General features: G+C 30.3%; 2 protein-coding genes across 6 annotated transcripts in view; one reads left to right on the plus strand and one right to left on the minus strand.

Moving 5' to 3' along the window:
- Positions 1–1,830: 1,830 nt before the first annotated feature.
- LOC114132691 (protein yellow-like) lies at positions 1,831–14,223 on the plus strand. 2 transcript variants are annotated; one of them, XM_027998225.2, is made up of 3 exons: positions 1,831–1,972; positions 6,866–7,148; positions 12,766–14,223. In XM_027998225.2, exons 2-3 carry the CDS (start codon positions 6,872–6,874, stop codon positions 13,860–13,862), a joined length of 1,374 nt encoding a protein of 457 aa, XP_027854026.2. In that variant the 5' UTR covers positions 1,831–1,972; positions 6,866–6,871; the 3' UTR covers positions 13,863–14,223. The 2 variants fall into 2 exon arrangements, with proteins under 2 accessions (XP_027854026.2, XP_027854027.2); XM_027998226.2 differs by lacking the exon at positions 12,766–14,223 and adding an exon at positions 10,519–11,759 and having other exon boundaries at positions 1,832–1,972.
- A 7,701-nt stretch (positions 14,224–21,924) lies between these two features.
- Positions 21,925–27,010, minus strand: part of LOC114132690 (acetylcholine receptor subunit alpha-type acr-16-like) — a 198,802-nt gene continuing 193,716 nt past the window's right edge. For all 4 annotated transcript variants that reach the window (XM_050200973.1, XM_027998223.2, XM_050200974.1 and 1 more), the window contains one exon: positions 21,925–25,126. In XM_050200973.1, coding sequence (XP_050056930.1) covers positions 24,819–25,126 — 308 coding nt within the window. In that variant the 3' untranslated portion in view covers positions 21,925–24,818. The remainder of the gene's footprint in view (positions 25,127–27,010) is intronic.

Here is a 27,010-nt window from a genome sequence, read left to right on the forward strand (position 1 = left end):
AATACAATGGTTGTACGTGTGTTAATAATCAGAAGAATTTAAAATAAAAAATAGGCCAAATATAGCATAGTAATTAATTGGCATTTGATAAGATGCATGTAAAAACATAGATTAATGTAGAATAGTTGTAGGTAACTACACAAAACTAAAGAGGTTTACTTTATTTGTTGTTCAAATATTTATAATAAGGATATAAAATAATACGTTAACATGTTAAGGTACGAAAAAAAATTTTATGTACCTACCTAATATTAAATTGGGTGCTAACTAAACGTTACAAAAAATGTATTTATATCCCAAGATAAAGAGTTTATACTTTATAATAAGGATAATATGGACAGATATAATTCAATTTTTTTTTTTTTTTAATTAAAAGTTGTAGTATACCAGTATAGTTACTTATTTCTAATAAAAATTCAACACACACACCTACTAACGCCCTTTCTCCTTCTTATAATCGAATTTTTTTCAACCACACTTTTATATATTTAGTATACTCTGCGTATTTTAATTAATATTTGAATAATAAATAATATTATTACACGTTATAGGTAGTATGGTTTTTTTGTACATCATTATATACTTACTTACGTATATTTATTGTAAAGGAATGAATATATTATGTTATCTTGAACTTCTACTAAACAACAATATATTTCAATATGAAAAAGAAACTAATAAATTTGGACTACATATCATAATATACTATAATGGTTATACTTTTTGGTTTTAGAGTCTGGTGGAGTTTTTTCTTATCTAAGCTCCAAAGATACTTTTTCTAATGGAAAAATTCTCCACTCATCAACTTCGATTGAGGTTTCTATTTGTAAAATGTATTTAGTTTATATTTTAATGGACCAAAATTAGAAATTTCTCAGTACTATTGAAAATTGTCAGATCAATAAAATATAGTAAACACGAACATTTGGTTATCATAGTTTCCAAAAAGTTGACAGTCTCGGCTCAGTATTGTTTTTGATTTTGTAAGATAATTTGTATGATATTTTGATAGTTAAAACTAAAAATGCTTAAGAAAAAGATTAGATGTACCTATGCTTTATTTTTTAATTAAGGGATATTAATTGACGAGAATAGCTGTCGCTGTAGGTAATAACAAAATATTATTGTAAATCCTAGATATATGTTTATACTCTTAATTGTGCATGACCGTTATATATACAAACATCATTGAATTAAAATTTTATACGTTCATTCCAGTGACATACCTACTCAATGACAAGGTATACTGAATATTCGTGTGTTTATTTTAGTATTTAGTGGTTACGGTTGGGTTGCCTAGTTGACGGCTTATTTTGCTTTGAATTTATAGGAAACTGTGTACGTACATAGGTACCTACATATTTTAATTTTCCGGCGTTACAAGGTCTTGTTTGATATCGTTGATGTAGCATATAACCCACGCATCACAATAATAAATACGTTTGTAACTGCACATATGTCATACTCACACCATTTAAATTCACATACATCCTCTATGATACGCGGAACTATTCGAGTTAGGCTAGAGTTATAGATATATTATAGTATATTATGCACTCCCTTGTTTATTGACTGCAAATTGAATGGTTATTAATGTCTATGTTATAATACATCGATGAAAAGTTACCTATTGATAATTGGATATATTTGATAGGTTTATCTATTTAGGTACCTACTATGTATTATATCGTGTTGTATTCATGTTGAATGAATCAATACGGAATTATTTATTTCGGTTCATTGAATTCGGCAATAACACTATTATGATGATCAAAAATAGTTGGGTACCAGTTAGCGCAGTAATAATTAATAATAATGTAATTATTGGGGGGGACCTCTTGGTCCATAAGGCCTTCGAAGGTGTAAACTGGTTGCCCCCTCTCATCCACTGCTGTTGATTGTCTGTTCACCAACGACTGCGTTATATAGACATTTGTTAATCTGTACGTACCATTCGGAGCAGCACTAACTGGTGAGTTTTCATGATATATATTTTTTTCATTTTGCTTATCATATTCGGAATTATGTGTTATTTAAAAATTAAAAATATATTGGTGTAAGAGATTTTGCATTACGTTAATGTAACATCATTATTTTATTTTATTTTAGAGTAACATAAGCTTTACATTTAAAAGATCAATATATTATCTTAAGTTAAATTTTAATTATTTTTGCTGTTTATTAATGCATTTTTTAGTACATCGAACATTATTGTTTGTATTCGGAGAAATTGTTTTTATATTGTACACACAAAAGTTATACGTAAATTAATTTGATTTTTTTAAAACTATAATAATTTAGTAGAAAAATTAACTTGTTTTTAATCTATAGTTTTTTAAATAATTAACAACTGAATACTGATCACATGTTTTAAAATAAAAACAATTTAGAACAAAATATATGATATATGTATATATATATATATGTAAATGTAACTACTTTTTTGCGAGCAAATCATTTTAAAGTATAAACAAATTTCACTTTTCAATTGCTTATAATAATGATCTTAAACAGGGGACATTACAATGAGAGTATAGATTAACGTACATAAATAGCTATGTGCAATTATTAATTGTTTGATCATACCTGCGATGCGTATTCAATTAAAATTATAGTTATATAACATATAATATTTGTACCACTGAATAAATCAATTAATAACTTCATTTATTCTATGTTTGTACTTTGACATTTCTTTAATTTCACCTATGGCCTACTGCCAATAAAATGCAAGAAATTCGTGGAATAGGTATTATTCTATCTATAGAGGTAATTTGTGATGAAAATTATAATATTTTTCAAAACAAAAATAACAAACACATAGTTAAAACAACTATTAAAAACTTGTTTTTCTCACTTTCCGATTACTATTTTTTTTTTTATTATTATTTATAAATAACAAAGATCGATATAATACGAGAAAACAACTTTTAATCATTAAATAATAGTATACAATTGTGGCATAAGTAGGTACCTACTTCTATTATTATTTTATCATATTTGTATGACCATAACATAAATATCTGTGTGCTAATATCTGAAAATCAATATGCATACCTATAATTTATATTATATAAGTTATTATATTCATTAGGCAGTGTCGAATCAAAATCGAGTTTTAATTTAAATAACATACAAGCATAATTATTAGTATATTTTAATATATCATATTAAAATACAATTATTACAATAATTACATACTTAATGTGTTCCGAAAATGACTAAATCGACCATTGTAATTTATTTCGTGCTAAAATATTATAGGAATTATAATAGATATGGCAATAAATGTAGACGGTTATTAATATTTAATATTATCCAACAAGCATATTGGAGGAGTTTTCTTGCAAATTTCTCAACATCAATAAACTATATGATTATCGGGACCTTGACGTTTCAATAATCTTTAACGAGTTCTAAAATAGTTACCTATTTAAACTGTTACTGTTGTACAATACTTATTAGTTATTTTGTGTACCATTATTTATTCCAATAAGAATCCTTTGGAGTTTGGGTCGTTAATAATTGTAACTAAGATAAATAATATTAAAAGTTTTAATTTTAAATTTGGACTCGGATGATTATTAATCATAAGATTTCATTATAATATCTATGTGATAATAATAATATGATTCCTTATTTGCATTTAATCAGTATCCCTTTGTCAAAAATAAAATACACCCAAATCATAATATGTATATTTTATAAAATATTTGTAAATGTTGTATACGATACCAGGCCTCTTTAGATATTGCACGTACTAATGTGTATTTTATTTTTGAGCAAATTATATTTACTCATAAAATTAAGTCATTATCTATTGATTTATGATTACTTCTATATCTGAAATTTTTAACTTTTAATAACTATTCTTGAAACAGCCAATTTCAATTTAAACGAAACATATAAAATACATTTTAAATTCTTAAATTAATAATCACAAGATTTGTGAAATAATTTAGGCTTAGGTGTAAAATATTATTCAATTTTAATTGTCATTACCTAATAATTGCATATATTGTTAAATGTAAAATGTAACGTTGTCCTTCTCTACGGTAGAATGTACAGGGTTATATAATTGTTTTTAGTCGATTAGCAAGGAAATTAAAAATTAAGTTTTCGATTAATTATTTGCACAGTGAGGCGATAATTTAAATTTATATTAATAAAACAATTTTTTTGTTCTCTCATAACTTTGGTTGTAGTTTTTCCAATAAATTCCAATCACAAATGTCATGTTTGAGCATAATTTTATGTCAAATATTTAAATTTTTATTATTTGGTATAGAAAAAACCCTATTGAAATATTATTATAATAATATACCTACAAATTAAGTTGTATTGACGGTAGAACCGTTGACATAGATCAAAATTAAGTGTAAATTAGTTGTATGTAGGTATATATATATTTTGTATAATCCTATTATCTATACAGAATGGTATGGAAACAAAGAAATTTCTCCCAGAGAACCAACTTCATATAAAGAGGAATGTAAACAAAACGATTTGTAATACTAGTTTTGGCACTCGCTTAGGGCCATCGAAAAAAAATATTTTTCGATTTGCTTAAAAATATTGGGTCTTCAAGGTAAAAAAAAAAAAAATATATTTTCATTTCGTAGAACACCATTTAACCACTAGTATATTCTATTAAATTTGTTTCATTTTTCTCGTTGCACTCATTATAAAATAACGTTAGGCATTTGCCCTAGTCTAGCATTTTATCATCCTTAAGTTGAGACATTTAAAAATTATAAGAAGTCTTATTTTTAACTTTTAAGGTCATTATTGTGAATATTGTCATAATATTGATATTTGATAAATAAATACATTTTCAATTATGTTATATATTAATTATTGACCGCTTGCCGTATCCAACTATCTAAATGGGGAAGTGGGTACTTGGCACTCACACATTTAGATTTTACTGGTGGAACATAAAATACGGTTTTTATCGATAATTACGCCGTCACACGTATTAACAACACGATGTATTATTATGATGTACGTAGGAAAATGTTAAAGCACTTTATTTTCAACAAAATAAAATTTAGTTGTCGATATGTTTAAAATAACGATCGCTGATGGAGCTAACTATTACGTAAATCTTTTGAGACATCTAGCAAAATATTATTGACATTTATAATCCAGGGTTTAACTATAAAAACGATAAATAAATACTAATAATATAGAGTATCTTTATACTTCATATTATTATAATAATTGTAAATACAACCGACGTCCAAACCTTCTTAGGCACCTATACTAAATCTACCCACCCGGTACCTCACTTATTTGGCTACACCCATCTTGAGTGCTGTGTCTCAATAAATTACATTTGCTTATGAATATTTTCATCATACAAAATAATTTTAATGGTGTTCATGAAATTATTCGTATCTAGTTAAGATTTTTGTAACAACTGAAATAAAAAAAAAAATTACAATGTTATACACTGTCCCCGGATAACGCTCGTCGACCTTCTGCGTTGGCATTTCAGTTTTTCCAGCGATTCGGATTCGACGGGCTCGCATTGTTTTATATAAAACGGTTTGGATGCCGGAAAACGCGCACACAATGTGAAAGCCGTACATGCTAACAGCCTCAGGACACGGGAAACGGCCGAGACCTTGTATCTGCGTCGACGTTCTCTGCAGTATATAAACGACTATTATAATATTGTAATAATATTATTATTATCATTGTTATTTGTTGTTATTATTATTATTACTATAACACATTCTAAAATATTCACTGCCGATTTGTCCTCGGGTCATAGAGCAGCGGTAGTCTCGTGATCACGTCACGACAACAACGTTTGAAATCATGGTTTATTTTTGGTACCTACTTGTCTCATAGGTTTAACTTTATATATTTTTTATCGGATACTTATACGACTTTATTATACTGAAAATGTAGTATAATACAAGACCTACAACATTCGAAAAATGTATGGCGATAGAAATAAAATGTGTCGTATAAGAATAATATGTGTAGTATTATTGTGTACCTATATGTAGTTAGTTTCAACATCATTCTAATTTTAAAATACACGAGTATTACACTATGTGAACTTAAAATTATCTTACCTTTATAATATAAATAATATAAATTATTACGATTAATGTAATCAACGACATTCTGCGGTAGTCATACATAATTTTTAGAAGATATTTGTACATGCACAGATTAGAATAACAAAAACGTTGGATGTGCTGTCTTCTAGCTGTTTATAACCAATATCTCTGACTTTTTACCTAACTTATAACGGTCATTACTTTTTTTATCGGAAAATTACAAAGTCATAAAACTTGAGATTTTTATAAATTTACTTTGTCTATAAGTATTTAAGTATTAATGTGTAGTTCTATTAAGTGGTTTGCTTTAGGTAGTGAGTTATTCTCATCTTAACATATTTATGAGTATGATATTTTTAACGAAACATAGGACGCTTAGTTCCTCGCAACACAGCGATCCACTTATGATAATTATTCAAAATTAGTTTCAATAAGTAAATATTCTTTATTATTATTATTTTGGATATGGTAAAATTAGGTATAGGACAATGTAAGTTTCGCAGAAATCGATGCTATACCACTTTTATTATTATTCTTTTACAGTAGTTCGGTCGAGCAGAACTCATAGACTTTAAGACTAATGACAGGTCGTACAGTTAATTGTGTTCTGGACTTCTGTTCAAAATGAGTGCTATCGATAAAATAAATTGCTTGTTAGCTGTTGTATTTGTTTCCTATGTATTTTGTTTTATTGCCCTTACGGGGCAACGGCTGAAAATCACATTTAATATTTTAATAACTATCGTGTGGAGTGTAATATAAAGTAATACGAAATAAATTGTTCACAGGTAAAGATGGCGAGAATAACGCTAGCGATACTGATTTTGGGGTGCTGCACATGCGCCGTGTGGTCGGTAAACGACCGGTTGCGGGAAGTGTATAGCTGGCGGCAATTGGACTTTACGTTCCCGGACCAGATGACCAGGCAGGCGGCCATCGCCAGTGGCGAGTATGTGCAGGCGAACAATTTGCCACTGGGCCTGGAGGTGTGGCGGGACAAGTTGTTCATCACCGTGCCCCGGTGGAAGGCCGGAGTGGCGTCCACGCTCAACTATGTTTCCCTCGGATCGGGTAATTAATTATTTTATATTACGAGACGATAATCGATAATTCAGGTATTATCGTAACGAAAACATAGAATATTAATAATAATAATAATGGTGATTAATAACGTCAAGTGCGCTGACCGCGGCGTCACACCGTCAGAGGACTGCGTGTGATTATTTTGTGCGGTAATCGTACTGCGATGACCACCGCCGTGCTGACCCACATGACCCTAGGCCGTGACGCCGCAGCCCGCGTACGCAGCCTATACAGCCGCACACACGCATAAATGCATAATATTATATTATTTTATATCCACCAGAGGAACGTCCTATACTTTCCGTCGCTTTTTTTTCTTTTTGTTATATTTTAATATATTTTATTGCCCATCGTTGTGCGTACTGCATTGCATGTTTGCGACCTTTGCGCCACGTTATAATTTATAGGCGCCTATAATATATACGCGTTATTAGTACATAAGATATTATATATCTGTGTATACTTCGGTGGCGGTCGGTTGAAAGTGGTTTACGTATTATGTAATACCTATGTATAATACATATATATATACATACATAATATGTAATTATGTAATAATCGGTGTTCGGTGGTGTCCGTAGGTAACATTTCGGGGAGGGGCGAAACAAAAAATTTCTCAAATATTTATAATGCGATTTGTAGTATTTATTAAATTATAAATTCATATTATTCTGACGGGAGGGGGAGCAAGTGACCCATCTTGTCACCCCCCGCAATAATATCCGATCAATAAATAAAAATATTAAGTACATCCGTAATATTTGGTACGTAGTTATTGTTGTGTAAATAAAATTAATCATAATAGTTAAAAAATAAATCGTGCGGTTATGAGTGTCCGAGTACGATTCGTACTCAATTACATATTATAGTCCGATCTCCGATGTAGATGATACACTATATAGGTAGTGATAGGTAGTCATAATTCGGACTATACACAACAAAAAAACGTGTTGTTTTCGGATACTTTCTTTTTCTCATCGAGATCCATTATATTCGTGTTCAGATGTCACCGTGTATAAGTGTACGATATATCGTATAGCTATTTAGGTGTATTATAATAATATATATTTAGTGATGAACTGATGAATTATGGCTGTATTTGTAAGCGCGCAGGGTGCATGGTATTTGGTACTATTTACGGCAATAGGGCGTTGAGCTTTTTGTTATGGGCATGACAATTGCGTATATATATTATAATATATAGTATCGCGTTCGACTTCTATGTATTTTAATAATATAACGGTAGATATTGCAAACGGCGGTAGGTATAAACCAAATATTATACATCATAATAATATATTATCGTGGACGTCCGGAAAACGGTCCGAGACTTAAAATATTATACGGAACCGGACTAACGAAACTATACGCGTATAGGATAGCGTGTACAGTATAATCATTGATAATATTATAACACCAATGCGCAAAGGCAGCCGAAAACGTTTTATGTGCGCGTCTGCTTTTATTTATCACACTCGACGGATTTCTGATAGGTTAGTTAAGTCTATTTCGTCCGTCACAATTCGGCCCGAACCATAAATCGAGTAAATTGTACGCCGCACTACCTGGACGAGATCCAATAACGTTGTACGAGTAGTTGTCGTTTTTCGAGTACGAAAGTATTAATTGCAGAAAAAAAAAATCCGTATTATGCATTCATTGTCGTAAAAAAATGATAAAATGTGGCAACGCGCGAGTTACAAAATCGTTCTACACTGACACACACGTACGCACACATCGCACATGACTCGGTGTATCGTGTGTATAACAATAATAATAATAATAATAATAATCATTATTGTATCGGTGTTCTCATGAAAAGTGAAAACGACATCATCGTGTATTCGTGTCGTAACACACCGTGTCCCGCATTCGACCAATGCCAGCCGGTCAATATTCTCACATGCGTCTCGTAACTAGCTCGTATTCTCTGTTTTCTTCAAAATTGATCCGAACTGCCCATTGAAGAGTCGGGCAGGACAAAAACGAATCGTTTTAATTGGTCCCGATTGTCGAACGGATAATAAATACTACGGTGGTAGAAAATAATCCATTAGCGTGACTGCGAGTCTCGTCAAATTATCCAACTAGCTCATGCGGAAAAAAAGATACCTGCGCTTCGAATTCGGTAGTTATACGTAGCGCGTACTACTATTTTTCCCAGTTTGTTTGATTTTGCTTCCACTGTATTTAGTTTTAACCGTGCTATTTAGATTAAAATGTATTTTTATGTTGTACGGTTTAATATTAAAACCGATCAAATCGAAAAAACGGAGTGGTACGTTTTAATAGAAATAGATTTGTTCGTAGATTGGGTCTGTATATAAACAGATTTTAATGCCGGTTAATTATTAATTAATATTAATTAATCTTGCGTATTTTATATTGTAATTAGTTAATATAGTAATCACTGTAGTTATTATGACGTTGGTAGTTTTAAATAATACTTTGTAAGACACGCTACGCAGCACTATTTATTCGCTAATGCTTGATTTAAGTCAATCGTCAAATTTCAGTTTATTTTAAATGCAGTATAACAATTTAGTATGCATGGTGATAATTTGAATGTACAGTGCTAAGAAGATAAAACTAGTATACGTAAGTATATTGAAATTTTTAATTTTTAATTTTATATTTATATGGCGTGGTTAAGGGAAATAAAAACTTTGATTTCAGAGATTAAAACGAATAGTTGTGGCTTAGTTCAAGGCAATATTACTTTTAAACATTTTAATTGATTAATACGAATTCTAATTACGGGACGTATCGTTTCAAATGATATTATAATATTCTGTAGAGTTTTCTATAAAATAATACAGCTATATTTCTGTTAAGTGTTATTTTAACTTATTTATACGAGCACATTCGTATATTAAAATGTAATTTCTGTTAACTCTCATACGACCGTATAAAATATTGTGATGTTCATTATTCAGTGAAAATGTTAATTTAATTATACCTACACGAAATCACTTCTTCGCGTTTGTGCATTTATTTTACAGACTTGCACTCATTATTATGCATGTAAAATTATACGTATATCATATTGAGTTGTTTATTTTTGTTTTTGCGTGCGCACACAGGGATTTATAATCATATTATGTAAATCGTTCTTCGCCGATTTCATAATAATGACTATATATAGGTACGAGTAATACTGTTCGTAACGTATATTATATGTATACGTTACGAGGGACTTCGAAACCTTATTTGCTATTCACTTTATTACAGTTATTTCAAATATTATTGCTGCAAACCGTTATATTATTATATTATATTTTAATAATACAGTATATTGTATACATCGTTTGTACACTGTTATAATACGTATTTTACTGAGTTTTCCGTTTATTTTCAGAACCGGAAAACCGATCGCCCAACCTGATACCGTATCCGAGCTACGAACAGAACCGTTTGGCGTCGAACTCGACCGATCGGATCGTGTCCGTGTTCCGGATCAACGTGGACGCGTGCGACCGTCTGTGGCTGGTCGACACCGGTCTGCAAGACGTGTGGGGCGAGGCCGTCCCGGTGCAGACGCCCAAACTCATGGTGTTCGACCTGAACACGGACACGCTGATCAGGCAGTACACGTTCAAAGCGGACGACATGAAGCCCGACTCGTTCTTCGCCAACATCATCGCCGACACGACCAAGGAAACGTGCGACGACGCTTTCGCGTACATACCGGACTTGGGCGGGTACGGGCTGGTCGTGTACAGTTTCGCGTCCAACACGTCGTGGAGGGTCAAGCACCACTTCTTCCACTTCGACCCGCTGTCCGGTAACTTCCACGTGGGCGGCCAAAACTTCCAGTGGACCGACGGCATATTCGGCGTGGCCCTGTCCCCGGTCAAGGAGGACGGGTACAGGACCCTGTACTTCCACCCGCTGTCCAGCACCCGGGAGTTTTGCGTGTCCACCCACATCGTCCAGAACGCCAGCATCGCGTCGGACAGCTACTACGAGTACAAGGTGCTGGGCTCCAGGGGCCCGAACACCCAGGCCAGCGGTTCGTCGCTGGACGAGAACACCGGCGCGCTGTTCTACACCCAGATCAACAAGGACGGCGTGGGCTGCTGGAACTCGTTCCGGAACGCGGACGAGTACTCCGCCGACACCAATTACCTGGTGGCGTCCGACAGCCAGACGCTCGAGTTCCCCAACGATCTCAAGGTGGACAAGACCGGAACGCTGTGGGTGCTCTCCGACAAGTTGCCGTCGTACCTGTACCGGGGACTCGACGACAACGAAATCAATTACAGGATCTTTAACGCCCCCGTCGTGGACGTCATCAAGGGCACCGTTTGTGACATTAAATAGATTAAACGATTTTGGTATTATTATTGACGGTACGTCATAGTACTAACTGCTCTTATGTCTACTGTACGTCGCTGGTTCCTTATATCTCTCACGAAATCATCCAGTACTCATTTTACACTATATATATATATACATATTATTATTATTGCGTTATGACGATTTACTACGCGGTATTTTATATTATATTATTTTATATTTTATTGAAATAGACACATAAATATACAGTATTATTATTTTGTATGTCGATTTTTTTTTCAATAAAAATATTTTTGAAAAGTCTGTGTTGATTTTTAACCTTTTTTTTATAAATTTTTATGATATTTTTTGTCGATTACGTGATAAGCTCCTATATTGACCTGTTATTATTATTATTATTGTAAGAAAGAGTATTTGCCAATTTTTATTTTCAAGGACGAATTTAATTATTTTGATTTCGAAGTAAATTATACACATTATTTTTAACCGGTTACTACGTTCTAATTGGTTGTATTTTTTTTTATTATTAAATAATATACGTCTATGTGATGTTTTGATGGATGAATAACTGCGGTAACTTTACATATTTTTTTATGATAAAAATCAGCGTATAATATAAGTTGAACGTTTAGAATGTTTTCAAAAAAAAATCAATAACGATACTTTTCGGTTATCGGGGTAAATAACACTTGGGAACTCATCGATCTATGTACGTATGTTAGATTTCCATATGAGTGGATTTTTGTATCGCAAAGAAAATAAATAGCTATTCTTAGTTGTCGGTTGAATCGTATATTCGATTAATACTGATGTATAACATGATAATTATGTGTAATTTAAGGTCACGTATCAGTAAGTTTTAGGGACATTTTTTTGAACAGCTATTTCAAAGATTATTTTATCAAAAATAGTTATTAAGTACGACTACTCCATAGGTGTAATACATGTCTTGTCATCGAGTTAAAATAATATATCCTATAAAAAGTATAAAATGTATATCTTAAAAATGATTAAATAAGGTATTGATAGTTAATTATCTTCGTTAATAATATATCGCGAACGCGCAGCAAAAATTACATACGTTTTTGTACGTCGTTTCTGTTTTTATAACAACGACGACTTAGGCTTTTCTTGAAAAATAGTACCCATAAATCCAAGACGTGTCGCCAAATAACATATGATCTCGATGCGATCGCCGTTTTTCCTATGATATAATTATGTCGTTCATCTGTGTGTGTGTGTGTGTTTTTCAGTAACAATTTTACATGCAATATTATAACGTACCTACGCATTATTTTGTACTTAGGTTCAAATCAAAACCGTTCGCCGCGGCTGGTGCCCTATCCGAACTACGCGATGAACCGGCTGCCGTCCTCCGGCCAACGGTCCACCGACCGGATCATCAACACGTACCGGTTGAGCATAGACGTGTGCGACCGGTTGTGGGTGATCGACATGGGCATCGCGAACGGCACGAAGGTCGGCCAACCGCAGCTGTACGTGTTCGACCTGAACACCGACCGGGTGATCCGGCAGTACGTGGTGGCCGAGAACCTGATGCGCGCCGACGGAAACACGTGGTTCCCGGGGTTGGTGGCCGACGCGGAACGGAAGTCGTGCGACCGCGCGTACGCCTATCTGCCGGACATCGGCGGCGGCCTGATGGTGTACGACTACCGGCGGAACTCGATGCGGCGGATCGACCACCATTACTTCTACTTCGACCCGCTGGCCACCGTGTTCAACATCGGCGGCGTCCGCATCGAGTGGCCGGACGGCATGTTCGGCGTCGGGCTGTCCGAACGGCGCCGGGACGGCTACCGGACGCTCTACTTCCAGGCCATGTCCAGCACCCGGATGTTCTCGGTGGACACCAGGGTTCTGCAGTCCAACGCCACCGTCCGCGAAACGTTCGACGAGTACCATCACCTCGGCCACCGTCCCGCCGGCATGCAGGCCGGCCCGATGACCACGGACCAGGCGACCGGCACGGTTTTCTACGCGCTCGTCAACCAGGACGCGGTCGGCTGCTTCAACCCGAGACGGCACGACCGACTGTCGGCCGACACGTCGGCCGTGGTGGCGCAGGACCCGGAGACGCTCGAGTTCCCGGCCGACCTCAAGGTGGACTTCGATTCCAACCTGTGGGTGCTCAGCGACCGGATGCCCCGGCACCGGTTCCAGGTGCTCAACTTTGACACGGACGACGTCAATTACCGCGTGTTCAGGGCGCCCGTCGCCGACGTCATCCGCGACACGGTTTGCGAATCGCAGCCGACCGGTGGCGACGGCTCTCGGCCGCCGTCCCGTCCCGACCAACCGTCGCGACCTCAGCGGCCCAACGTCGCCACCAACTCGATGGGATGGAACACGCCGGGCGACAAGAGAAGCGACTTCGATTAGGGTTTATAATATTGTATTATAATTCGCGATACGGCGACGCTATTCAATGCATATATTATTATTATTATTATTTATTTTATTATATATTATTATTATTTATATCGTCGCGAGACGAAATCAATATGAACAGTGTGTTTTAAGAAGTATCGTCGGAACTTACCGACGAACGATAATGTGATTTTATATGTTTGTTATATTGTAGGTACACCGTTTACCGTGTTAAAGTGTTTATAGAAACGGCTTTATTAGAACTGTTCAATTTTTTTCTAGCTCTATAGGTAAATGTCATAATATTATTTAACATTGTGTGATTAATACAAGGAAAACAAATTAAACGTAGTCATTTTATACTAACATAAAACGGTTAAATTGTATTATAGAAGTAGTCAATCACTATATAACAGCATTAATATTAATGTTCCTATTTCCTATACATAGTCCCACTGGACGCAAATACGAAATCTGCAAGCTTGAAAAATTGTACAAACAACAAGACAGACTACGTATGTATTATAAACATAATAGTATCGATACAAAAATAATTTGAACGCATGCAAAATATTGCAGTTGTGTTATTCGTGAATTTATAAGCCAAATAATAACTATTCGTTGCTATTTTTTCTCGTATCTGTCATGATAATAATTTTACCTGTATCGGACACGATCGACGAAATGAATGAAAATGGTGAGTCAAATTTAATGACGATTTCAAAACAGTAAACGAGACTGCTGCAAGTGTTTTATCAAGATAAAGAGAGCAACGGTTGGTCGAGGTGCCTGCGATTGTTTTTTTCACTAAAAATTTAAAATTAAATAATCTGTATAAGTTGTTATTATGGTATATAATTTATAAGGCGCGTGTAGGTATGATATGATCCATCAATAACAAAGTAATTATTGATGATGCATGATTAATATATATTATTATATTAATATGTATTTTTTTAATTCCGACCTATTACATCTAAATGTCGAATATAGGTCTATCGGAATAGAAAGTGTTTCGACGTTTTTGTCGGTGGTAACCGCTGTGTTATAAATTGAAAAATCGAAAATAAAAAAGTCAAACAATAAACAAACGTGTAGCTACCGTAAAAGTTGAGTAGATAATTTTTTTTAAGATTACAGTTTTTTTTTAAGAATTCATCAGATATATATTATTTTTAACTATGTAGATAAATAAAATTTGGTTTATTATTTATTTAGATAATGCCGATGTCATGAAACTATGAAAGTATATGACAGTTGTTAACGTTAACTGGTTCATTTGTCTGAAAAAAATGTTTATTATCTTTCTGAAAAAGGTAATTTTATAATAAAAAATTAGTTTGATTAAATATTGAAATGTGTACAAAATTATTTTAATATTGTCAACGATGAGAAATGATTTTTTAAGAAAAATAAAAACCATTAGAATTTGTTTTAGATTTAAGAAATCGTTGGGATAACAGAAGTGGGTATTCGATGTATACTTATCGTATTATTTGTTTATTTATTGGCTAAAGTAGAAACATTAACAATTCACGCACAGTTAATGTGTACCTACATTGTACAAGCAATAGAGCAAATAAGGTTAATTTTTATTCTCGATAGGTATAATGTTTTCTCATGTATTTAATGTTAGTAAATAGTACTGATGCAATGATACAAGAAGTTTGTTTTTGACACAGGAGTATTGATACAAAACAATCTTATAGTATGAAAATAAAGACATATTATAAAAAAAAATTCAAAAGTTCTAATTTATATTAATATAATTAAATAAATACATTTTGATTAGTTTCAATTTTAATTTTAAATTATTTTCAATCTGTTGCATTGTTATTTAACAATATAATAATACAAAACCATCATTTAATACTTTAGGGTACGGAATATGTGGTATAAATAAGGTCTCTATCGTATAAGCCTATATAATTACTGTTATAAAGCAAGATTCAGTAACCTATAATATTCAGTTAGGTACTGATAAACTTAAAATTTATTGTAAATTTAAATAACAATAAAAGATTTTTAAAAGTATCTAACAGTTATATTTAGGTATCAAAATTTCAAGTATTTATTTTTGTTTCTACTGAATGCATATAAATAAATACATTATATAAGTAGAACAACGGGTTTTAAATTTTTAAACGATTTTCGGGAGATCGTTTTTATTAACGTACTACAGACGTAACTGATCATGACAAACATAATAGGTAATGTGATGTACAAATAAAGCTCACGCAATCTAGCGTTCAATTCATCTGTTTTCGTGTATAATATTATAATGCGAGGGAAGTTACTTAAGCATAGTCCTATGCAGGTGTATAGAAGTTTACGACTTCGCGTAAATAATACTTATGTACATGCCATGTCTCTTGGGATTCCGGTTCGCTAAACTTCTACGCATCTCGATGATTTATTATCATTAATGTTGATGTTACTTCAGTTTCAAAGATAACAAGATCAACAAAGGATATAAAAGTACCTATTTAAATAAATAATATATGACGTAACTTATGTCACCGAAAATATTATCATTTGAATGTTGAATTGTTTACATTTTTTTTAGTGTTAATGCATTTTTATTTCTTTGTAAATTGTAAGAAATCGGTTTTAAAACATTTAACAGAAATTCTAAAATTTTTTATTATTTTTACAAAGTTGACAGCTTACAACCATTTTATTCTTAATATCGTGTTTATTAATGACACAGGTGAAAGTGTAAAACTAAACAATTTGGTTAAATGGTATCTTGGTGAGGATCCGACAGGATATGCTCCAAGTTCAATGTCTATTCCTTAGAAATTACCTTTGTTTTTTGTGTTATAAATTCTCCTTGTGCCACTAATTTATATTTAAAAATACAAATTTAAAATAGTTTAAAAATAATTAATTAATATAGGAGTACTTACCTTTAATGATAAAACTATTAAAAATAATAGTGATTAGAATTTCTTCGTTTAGCGTGAAAACGTTAAAAAAAATAATATTACTACCTATCTAAATTAATATAAGACAGTGTTTGTGTGTATGTATGTAAGTAAACCACAACAAAGTCTTATAATTTTTAAATTTTGTGCATAGGTAATTTTGTACCAGTGGATATGCATTTTGCAGTCAATTTTTTAAATTTTGCATTTTAAATAGGGTCTTACACAGGGTTTTTCGGCACATGAAAAATTAATATTTGTTTGTTTGTAAAGGGTCGACTTTGGTTATGTAAAATAATTATTATGAATAGTTACAATTTTAGACCTGTAATTTATACTTCGTCTATACAACCTAAATAACTGTGTTAAAAACTGCGCAGTTTACATTGAATGTAGTTTAAAAAGGTCAGATAATTTATCAAGGGAAATTTCATACAAGATCAGCTGATACTCATGTATAATATATCATCTATTTGAGGTCGATTAGTCTGGGTTAACGATTAGATGGTTTATACCGTAGTTCCATCGATATGTTGATCAACGATTACAAATGTTTTTACAATTATAAATGATTACGTTTTGAAATTAGGCTGCTAAATAGTATTAAATATTTAACACGATGGATATTTTTGATAAACAATGTTTTTGTACAATTTCTTGGCAATATTAATTTTATTTTTAAGAAAAATCAGACGGTCTCCTGTCCGTTTTAATATTTGCCATTTAGGCATTATAGTCCCATTTGAAAACTTAGATTTGCAGACGTCCTACGCCCGTATTTACAATATTTACATGCATTTCGGGCAATGCGGCCCTTTTTAATCATTTTATGGTTGAATAGGTATGCATGGTCGTATTGAAGTTCGATTTTCAATGTGGCCATACAGTTTTTCAGTAGGCAAAAATAGCCTATCCACACATTTGATAATTTTAAGTACGTACTTTTTTTTTTACACCACCATTAATCATAATTAAAATAACTAAACTCATCTGATATTTATCTCTATTAAAATAAATTTATTTTCATAGGCAAGTTTCAGCTTACCTATAATTATTCTTTATTCAGATACAATTCACTGCATCGTGATGATGATTTTTTTTATTCATTACCGCAGTACCGTGTCTTAATACTATTTTTAATTACGTTGGTATAATATATTGACGACCGGTATATATAACTAAAATTGCTAGGGTTTTGTTGATTTATTTTAGAAATGAAATCGTTGTACTTATATATTATGTAATTATAAGGAGTCGTCTGCCACTCCATGACTAGGCGCAAATTAGAATACGCCGAAACTAATACTAAAAATATTATTATCACCTTGTTCTCTTTAAAGTTAATCATGATAAATGATAATATATTTGAGAAATTTAGATGGTTGTTCTGTGTGGAGAAAAAGAATACTCATATTTAGCTGAGCTTAGATTTAACCTAACAGGAACTGTTAGTTGACATAATGGACAGAATAAGGTACGAACAGAAATAAATAAATGTAAAACGTTGTAACATTGTCTACATGTCATAATGTATTTTAACTGGTTATAGTCATGTTACATAATAATAGTATACAATATTATTATTTTAGTACATACAATATAAATAAAAAAACATACTCAAGAAATAACAACCTCTCTTTTTGAGGCTTTAGATATATAAATATTATTGTTTAAAATTATCTTTTTTTTATTTATACACATCATTTTTTTTAATATATATAAAAACATGTTTAACGATTTACTTCTTAATTATTCTTTGTACACAGTTGTTATTAAATATTTTGTTTTTATTTTACACACCTATTACGGTGTTATGTTTTCCATGTTTTATGAGCAACAAATTTAAACAAAGAACAGTTATCTCAAACCAATTCGCTAGGTTTTCTAAAATAATTAATTACTTAGCTTATAAATTTTAACCTACAATTATTGAAGTCACAATCTAATTAATCAATAATTTAATATCATTAATTTTTTATTATTAATTTTTAAAAGTCATATTTTTAAGGATTCTCGTTATTTTCTTAACTTATTTTAATGTAAAACTATTTTACAAAAATCACTAGTAAATTTGTCAGAAACTAAAATTATTTTTGCACATATACTTAATTTAAGTACCTACAAATAATTGATTTTTATTAAATCAATTTTAACTATGAATATTAACAATAATAATCATTTAGATACACATTTTACTTAGAGCCGAATTTTTCGCTGTTAAAGCATGGAACTTTTACACTGTTTTTAATTATATTTTAATGTATTATTCTAAATGGTGTTTTTGAAGGATTTTGTTTTTGGATAGGTAAATTTTAAAAAATATATTAAAGTGTTTGTACTAATTCATGATTTAGTATTTATAACTGATGGTCAATCGGGTTATTTTGGCATTTTTGAATTTTTGTACTCCTTTGGGACGAACAAGGATAGATTAAAATATTGTTAAATGGATATATTTATTATGGCTTACGAATAAAATGTTATGTGTCAGTAAATGCTTTAGATTTAGTAATATAGTATAGTAATATTTTTTTTATTTATCTATACTTAACAAAAATTTAAAAAAATTAAATTATATTTAAAAATAATAAAATTTACTTTTATGCATAGTTTTGATAAAGAAAATTAGGAGTACAATTTTATTTGGTGTTTTGCAATGGTTCACATTTCAACATAGTAATGAAATACGTTATTATTTGTAATTACTCATTGAATTTGAATGCCATTAGTACTAAAATCAATCGGTAATAATATAAATTGTTAAATAATTTTTTTGCTTATAACAAATTATTCGAAAAACGGTTACATAAGTATTTAAAATCAATAATCCCATCACTAGTTATTTTCAATACATTTGTAATTTTACAAACCTACCTTAAATAGTTTTAAGAGAAAAAAAATCTAACTCCAAGTCAAATTACTTAATGAAATATTATTGTAGGCAATTTATGTTTCAATATGTTATTACAAATGATTGTATGTCAATTTTTAATACGATTTGATTAAAAAATAATTGATAATAATTGTTTTAATAAAATAAGAATTAAAAATAATATGTGTAATAACTACTTATATATTACGAGTAATTATCATCGATTTCGTTCTGTCCATTGTTAGTTTGGGGAAAACTATTATAATTATTACGGATATTTTTAAAATAATAAATAATCATAATTGACGAATGATTTGTCAATACATTTCTATGTTTAAAAGGATTTTTAGTTTAGTTGTAAAACAAAAAATAGACAACGAATATTCATAACTCATTGACAAAATCATCAATAAGATTATAAATATTTTGAGCAATTTTGCTGAATTATTAAAATAATTTTCAAAATAAAAACAAATTTGAAATTACATAGTGAAGTATTATTTTTATATTATGAACTAAAATTTAAAATATTTTGAAATTCTATAAAATGTTAATGTGGTCAATTAATAAACGATAAAAATCCAATATTATAAAAATATTGGGTTTTTGTAGAGTATTTAGTATCTTGAAAATTGATGGTATTTATAAAAAACCATATACAGTGGAACCTAGATAAATCGAACCTCTATAAGTCGAATTTTCGATAACTAGAATTATTTTTCACCCCCGACCGATTCAAGTTATTGAGGTTTCACTGTAATTCTAATAATATATTCTATTAAAATAGGTAGTAGGTACCCTATAATTGCTTATGTCCAGTTGCTCTAAATCGGAAATTTATGATAATAGGGAATTCAATCCTGTGTTATCAATTAAAAACTGAAATTATAGTTATAATAAAATTCCGGGAATGTACTAGTTGCCCCACAAAATACATTTTTTTATACTAATTCCCCTCAAACCACTTAGAGAAAAATGTACCAGTTTCCGCCAATTGTATGTACCAGTTGTCCTCACGTATTAATATATACACGGTTATAATATACAGCCCTTAAAATAGGGGAGGTTAGTATAAAAATAATAAATTAAATTGTTTAATGTTACATCCATGACATTTGATTGAACTTTTTCACTTATTAATTTGAATGTTCATTTAGAAATATCATCCACAGCTTTCCGCTAAATAGTATTAAAAATAGTTACTCTTGTTAAATTTTTACGCGGCGAATGTTTGCATTCGATAATCGATTTTAAAAGTACAATGTTGTCTTTACTCATAAAAAGCTTTGAAATAACTTTAATGTAAATCGCCATTTCATATCCACTTGTGTAATGCGATCTTATACAAAGTGTAATTATTTAAAACTAACAAAATGTTGCCTTTTTCGATATACATTTGCGTAATATTTTCCATGATGTTAACAGCATCAGGGATTTTCGTTTACTAAAATGCACTCAACAAAGACATTATATACATCGTAATATTTTATCATATAATAATTTCTAACAACCATAAAAATACTAATAAAGATATAATAAATGATTATAATACTCGTTTTGCGATAAAGCCTAATATAATAATTGTCGTAACTTAAAGTTAAGTGTTCTGGTAAAATCTTCGCTTTGTACCAAGTAGATATATATATATATATATTGTATACAAATATATATGTAAATGATTCCGCAGAAGACAACGGATAAATCGAGAGTAAACTGTATTCCGACATGGGAACAGGTGACATACAAATTTCCACGTGAAAAACATGGACTTTGTGTGAACACCACTTTTTTTTTATAAATATCGATTTGTATATTTACCTCCCTTATTTTACTGGGTGCATTATATTGTAATCGTGTACATATGTCGTAGGCCTTTTGGAAAATTAGTTTTTTTGCAAAAATACTAGGATCTTTGCTACGAGCTAGCTCGTCTGCGAACTACTTATTATTTTTCCAATCAGACTGCTGTTTTTCAGACTCATTGCATACACACTAACAGTAGTTAGGTCTTTTAATAACTACAATCATTTTATGGTTTTAACCATTTTAATTATTTTAATTTATTTTACCAATAGTAGATCGTGGACAATTAGACACTTAAAATATAATATTTGCAAAGTTGTAGACGAAAAAAAATATGTAGGTACCTATAATACTATAATATATAGTTCTGTTTACATATGAAAAGCATCATGTGCTATTATAAACCTTTAAAATAAAATAATTAAAATGGTTATTGCATAAAATGATTGTAGTTCTTAAAAGGACCAACTGCTGTTAGTCTCTATTCAATGAGCTTGAAAAACAGCAGGCTGTTCAGAAAAATAATAAGTAATTTGCAAACGGGCCTAGTCTTTTCGCAAAAAAACAAATTTTCCACATGGCCTATGACATATATATTTTAACATGTGAGGGAAATTATTGGTATATTTGATAGAGAGTAACTGGTACATTTTTAAAATCCCGATAACAGCCGTTGATGACAACTGGTCAACACCAAAAATACCTGTCGTTCTATTTACAATATTCCTAATATTTTAACATAATCAAGTACCTGTAAGATCTAAAATACCAAGAAAAAAAGTAAACTGTAATGAGAATATAATGGTTATAAACAATAACAAAAAAAAAAAAAAATTATAAGTAATATTTAAAAACAAAAATTATATTATTACTATCGTGGGTATTTATTTAATAATTATCTTTAAAATAATTATAGTTTTTTTTTGTTTTGTTAATAATAACGTTTCTATTTGAAGTGTTATCAAGTATTCAGTTAAAAAAAATTATTCTGTTATACGTTTTAATCAAATTAGTATAGTTAATGACATTTAATATATATTATTGTTTAAATTTAATTTAAAATGTATCACAGTGTAAATACAAATTGAATGAAACATTTTAATTTTAATGTTTAATTAATCATAACTGATAAGTTCTATGAAAATTATTTAATAGTAAGGTGTTTTATTAGTTTTTGAATTCTATTGAAAAGTAATCATAAATGCCTAAGTAAAATAAATTTAACAGTAAAACATTTGGTGATGAATGACATATATATAAAAAAAATTGAACACATTTTTATCCAGTTAATCCCAATTCAATAAAGTTATGAATCAATATTTTATAATGTTTATCTTTACTTTATACAATATTCAATAATTTAGCGATACTATTAAGTGTGATTATTTCAATACCAATAGAAAAACATTTGAAATACCAATATATATATTTTCATATTCACTATTAATGAAAATTATAATCAATGAATATATTAACTTAAGATCTGATAGGGTTAAAATACTTAATAAATAATATAAACTTAAATGATTGTGGTAACGATGAAATATACTTTATAATCTTTTAAACAAGCTCATTAACGATATAGCTGGTAGGTGAATAATATTGATTATTTATATTTTATTATTCGTAATAAAATAATAACACTTAAAAAAACTATTATTATAAAAATTAAATAAATATTATTAAAATTTATTTTTCTATATTAATTAAAAAGCTTGGAAGTCTTCACTAACTTATTGAAACAACAACATTTTACTTTCCCATAAAACATTATACTTAAAAATATTTTTTTTTTTTTTTTTTTTTTTAATATAGGTTAATATATTGAACAAATGTAATTCACCACCATATTACTTTATCAACAAAATACTACAAGACGTAGTGGTTGTTTTATAATGAAACAATTTTGAAATGAGATGTTGGTATTAGAGTTTTTTCTTTACATTCATGCGTATCCAAAAACATTTCTAATCTGATGTAACATGACGTAATATCAATAATTTGGGTTTAATATAATATATTTCGGTTTTCAATCCTTTAATGGCCCCCTCTAAACATTGCCTATATTAAGGAGCTAACGATTTGGTGTAATTTCCCTTAAAATAATTATCAAAACGTTTTATTTACGGATAGTTGTTATTACCTATTTTTTTATTTTCCATGTTTCTCACAAACTGTATTTGAGTATACAAAATAATAGCTTCATACTTATTACCTTTATTATTTAATTAATATTTTAAGATACGTTATTACTTAATACTTTGACGATTTTAAAATGTAAAAAACTAATTTATAACTTACTCGTATTCAAAATAATCATTAATAATATTAATTAGATCAATGTGAAATAAAAATCTTTTTGACATTGTTTTTATTGTGGTGAAAATAATGCTGGAAAGACCAATTCACATGATTAACAAATCTTAAGATATTCTACTTTGGATTTAAATATAGTATAGTGGTGAAGGTTATATTATATAATAGGTAAATACTAAATATAGACACAGGCTAATTTTTAAACCTACTTAATATTTAAAATAAAATTAATGGTTAGTTTAGTATATATTATAACTTTTTGGGTATTATAAAATTACCCGAGATCGTGTATCGCTGTTAATATCCACCAACCATTAGTATCAAACAATTTTCTAAAAAAATAATACGTTACGGATTTTTAAATATTAGAATTGCGAGTGTTAAAAATAATTCACCATAAAAACTTATAAATATATAGAAGAATTCATCTAGGCATTAGGCAAATAAATTTGTTAAAGGACCTAATATAACATTTGTATACTTTAACCCTCGCATAATATATAATATTATGAACGACAATTATTTATAATAATAATTGTAGATATTCAAAATACTCATAATTTAAAATTATATTTAAGTTATATAACTTAAAAATATTGTGGGCAGTAGTGATAATTTTTACAGTACCAAATAATAATGAAAAGAATAATAACCATTTTGATTAAATTGTTAATTATTATAAAATGATCAAATAAATAAATAATTTTTTTTCATAACTATGTCGTTTAAAGTTATTGTACTCAAAAAGGAAAAAAAAAATCTAAATAATATTCAAAGTAAAAACAGGGTGTACTTTGGATGATTAAAATTAAAACACTGTAATTTAATTATTTAGAAGGACTCATTCTTAGCCCGGGATCTTTTTAACACCCTGTAAATGCGTTGTGTATCGTTGAAATTTTTTTTCTAAGCTCTTCGTCGATTTTTTAGCGGTATTATAAAAAAAACTTTTAATATTATATTTCAAAACAACTCGTACTCTCTGAAATAAATATTTAACAAAATCGTGACTACCGTACGGACATCCAGGAAGTGAACACAATGTCTAAGTCATTCAACGATTATGTGAGGCGCCGAATACATTACGGCAACGGTAGCGACTAGTGTGAAAAAAGTGAACACTATCAAACAGAACCTGTCCACCACCATCGCTGCGTATTTCCAATCGTTGATCACTTCTTGGTCGTCCTGTTGCTTTCGCATGTGATCGGTGATGTACCGCACTTCTTGCAGTATCAGTTGCAGTTCCCTGGCCGAGTAGTTGCAAACGCTTCTCGACTCGGACGCCGGCGACGAAGAACTGGCAGCTCCGTTGTTGTACACGCGGTGTGACAGGACACTTGCTCGAAAATCATCATCTGTATAACATTATGGTTAACCGCGTGTTAGGAATAAACGATATTATAATATTGTTATCTATTACGAATAATGATAATAATAATCCACGAGAAATCGTCTAATCTGTGCGATGGACAATAATATTGTTCATTGGCCGTATAATTCGATAACAATTAGCGAATGCCGTTTCGCCGTTTCGAGATACACTGATGTACCTACTATAATATATTGTATTATACGACAACAGCGGATAGGAGTACAGTAAAATGTAAAACCGTAAAGCAGGGAGAGTTTTTATGTATTCAAATGCTATAAATAAATATATATATATATATATATGTATAAATCGGTGCATTTGAAAAACAAATCCGAAAGGACCACGGTCCGTGATGGCTTACTCTTTCAGGATGTCATTAAAAACGGGCGATTAACAATGCCTACACCTACGTATTTATTTACCATTTATCGGCTGTTTGTAAATACTTCATCCAAGAGTATTTACCAACTGAACATTTATAAAACGACGACTGCTTCAAAGCAGTAAAATTCACGTTTAGTTTGAATATAATATAGAGAATGTTAATGAAAAATTATTTTTTAATGCCAACAACTGTTTTTAAATTCGTAAAAATGTATACATAATATCGTTGCAAATTCTACAGATTTAGGATTTAAAATAAACACTTCAAACTCGTATAGCTAAATCATGATGTCATAAATAACAATACTCAAGTTACTATGCTCTAATACAGAGACGTATCCAAAGGAGGTGACTAGATTTTGTATTTCACAAGGAAAAAATATCGAATAAATTTAAAAAATAAAATAGTGTAAAAAAAATGTATACCTATCTACGAAATGTTTCATAAAATTAAGTACTTACATTAGTTGTTCTAAATCTAATCTAAAAATCTTAAAAATCTTAAAATAGGTACTTAATACTATTGCAATGTTTCAGAGATTTTTAGTTGATAGATATAAAATCACACAGAAGTTCTATCACTGGTTAAAATGCTGTATATAGACAACATTTCTATGTTTTAACTTGAGGGGCTGAACAAATTTAAACTAGATTAGTACAAAAAGATTCGCCGAGGGATTAAATAAAATAATTCTGTATTATAATTTATCATACAAATGTACTTATTTATTAACACTACACCCCTTACAAATATAAGTAAGTATAGGTACATTAGTATGATAAATGATAATACAGAATTATTGGGTGTAACACGATTACGTTTGTTTTACATTTTTACATACGAAAAACACAACACGATTGCGCTTGAGCCTATGATATAGATACCTATTGCCGTTTTAATAATTTTCTAATATACTATTTGAAAATACAGTTGAACTTGGTTAAAACGAAGTTAAAGTTAAAAGTTGCAGTAAACATATACCTAACCTTAACTAAGGTAGGCCTTACTAGGCCTGTAAAATGGGGAAAGGAAAATTTTTAAAATAGTAAAAAAATTATGAAAAATGTTTATAATTTAATGTATTAATACAACCAGACTTGGTTAACTCAAAATTTTAACTTTGAATTCGAATTAACCAAGTCCGATTGTATTTTTAAATAATTTATTGGAAAAATGATAGAAGTGTAATAGCTATTTTATAGACTAGCGCAATCGTGTATCACCGAATTGTAAGTATCTATCAGGAAATGTTAATTTATTTAATACAATATTTCCATTCAATAATTTGCTCGATAACTGTTTTTTAATAAATGAATTTATAAAAAAATCTGTAAACTTATCTTGACTGATTTCCTGAGTCACAAGGTGTTTTGGAGTCAGTTATTGGTTATTGATTTTTACCATAGCCGAAAATAACTTCTATTCACAGGTGACTGAACTGACCGAAATTGTTCATGGTAGTGATAAAAGCTTATACAAGTT

This window comes from Aphis gossypii, chromosome 2 (genome assembly GCF_020184175.1).
Source record: "Aphis gossypii isolate Hap1 chromosome 2, ASM2018417v2, whole genome shotgun sequence".
In the NCBI taxonomy this organism is placed as follows: domain Eukaryota; kingdom Metazoa; phylum Arthropoda; class Insecta; order Hemiptera; family Aphididae; genus Aphis; species Aphis gossypii.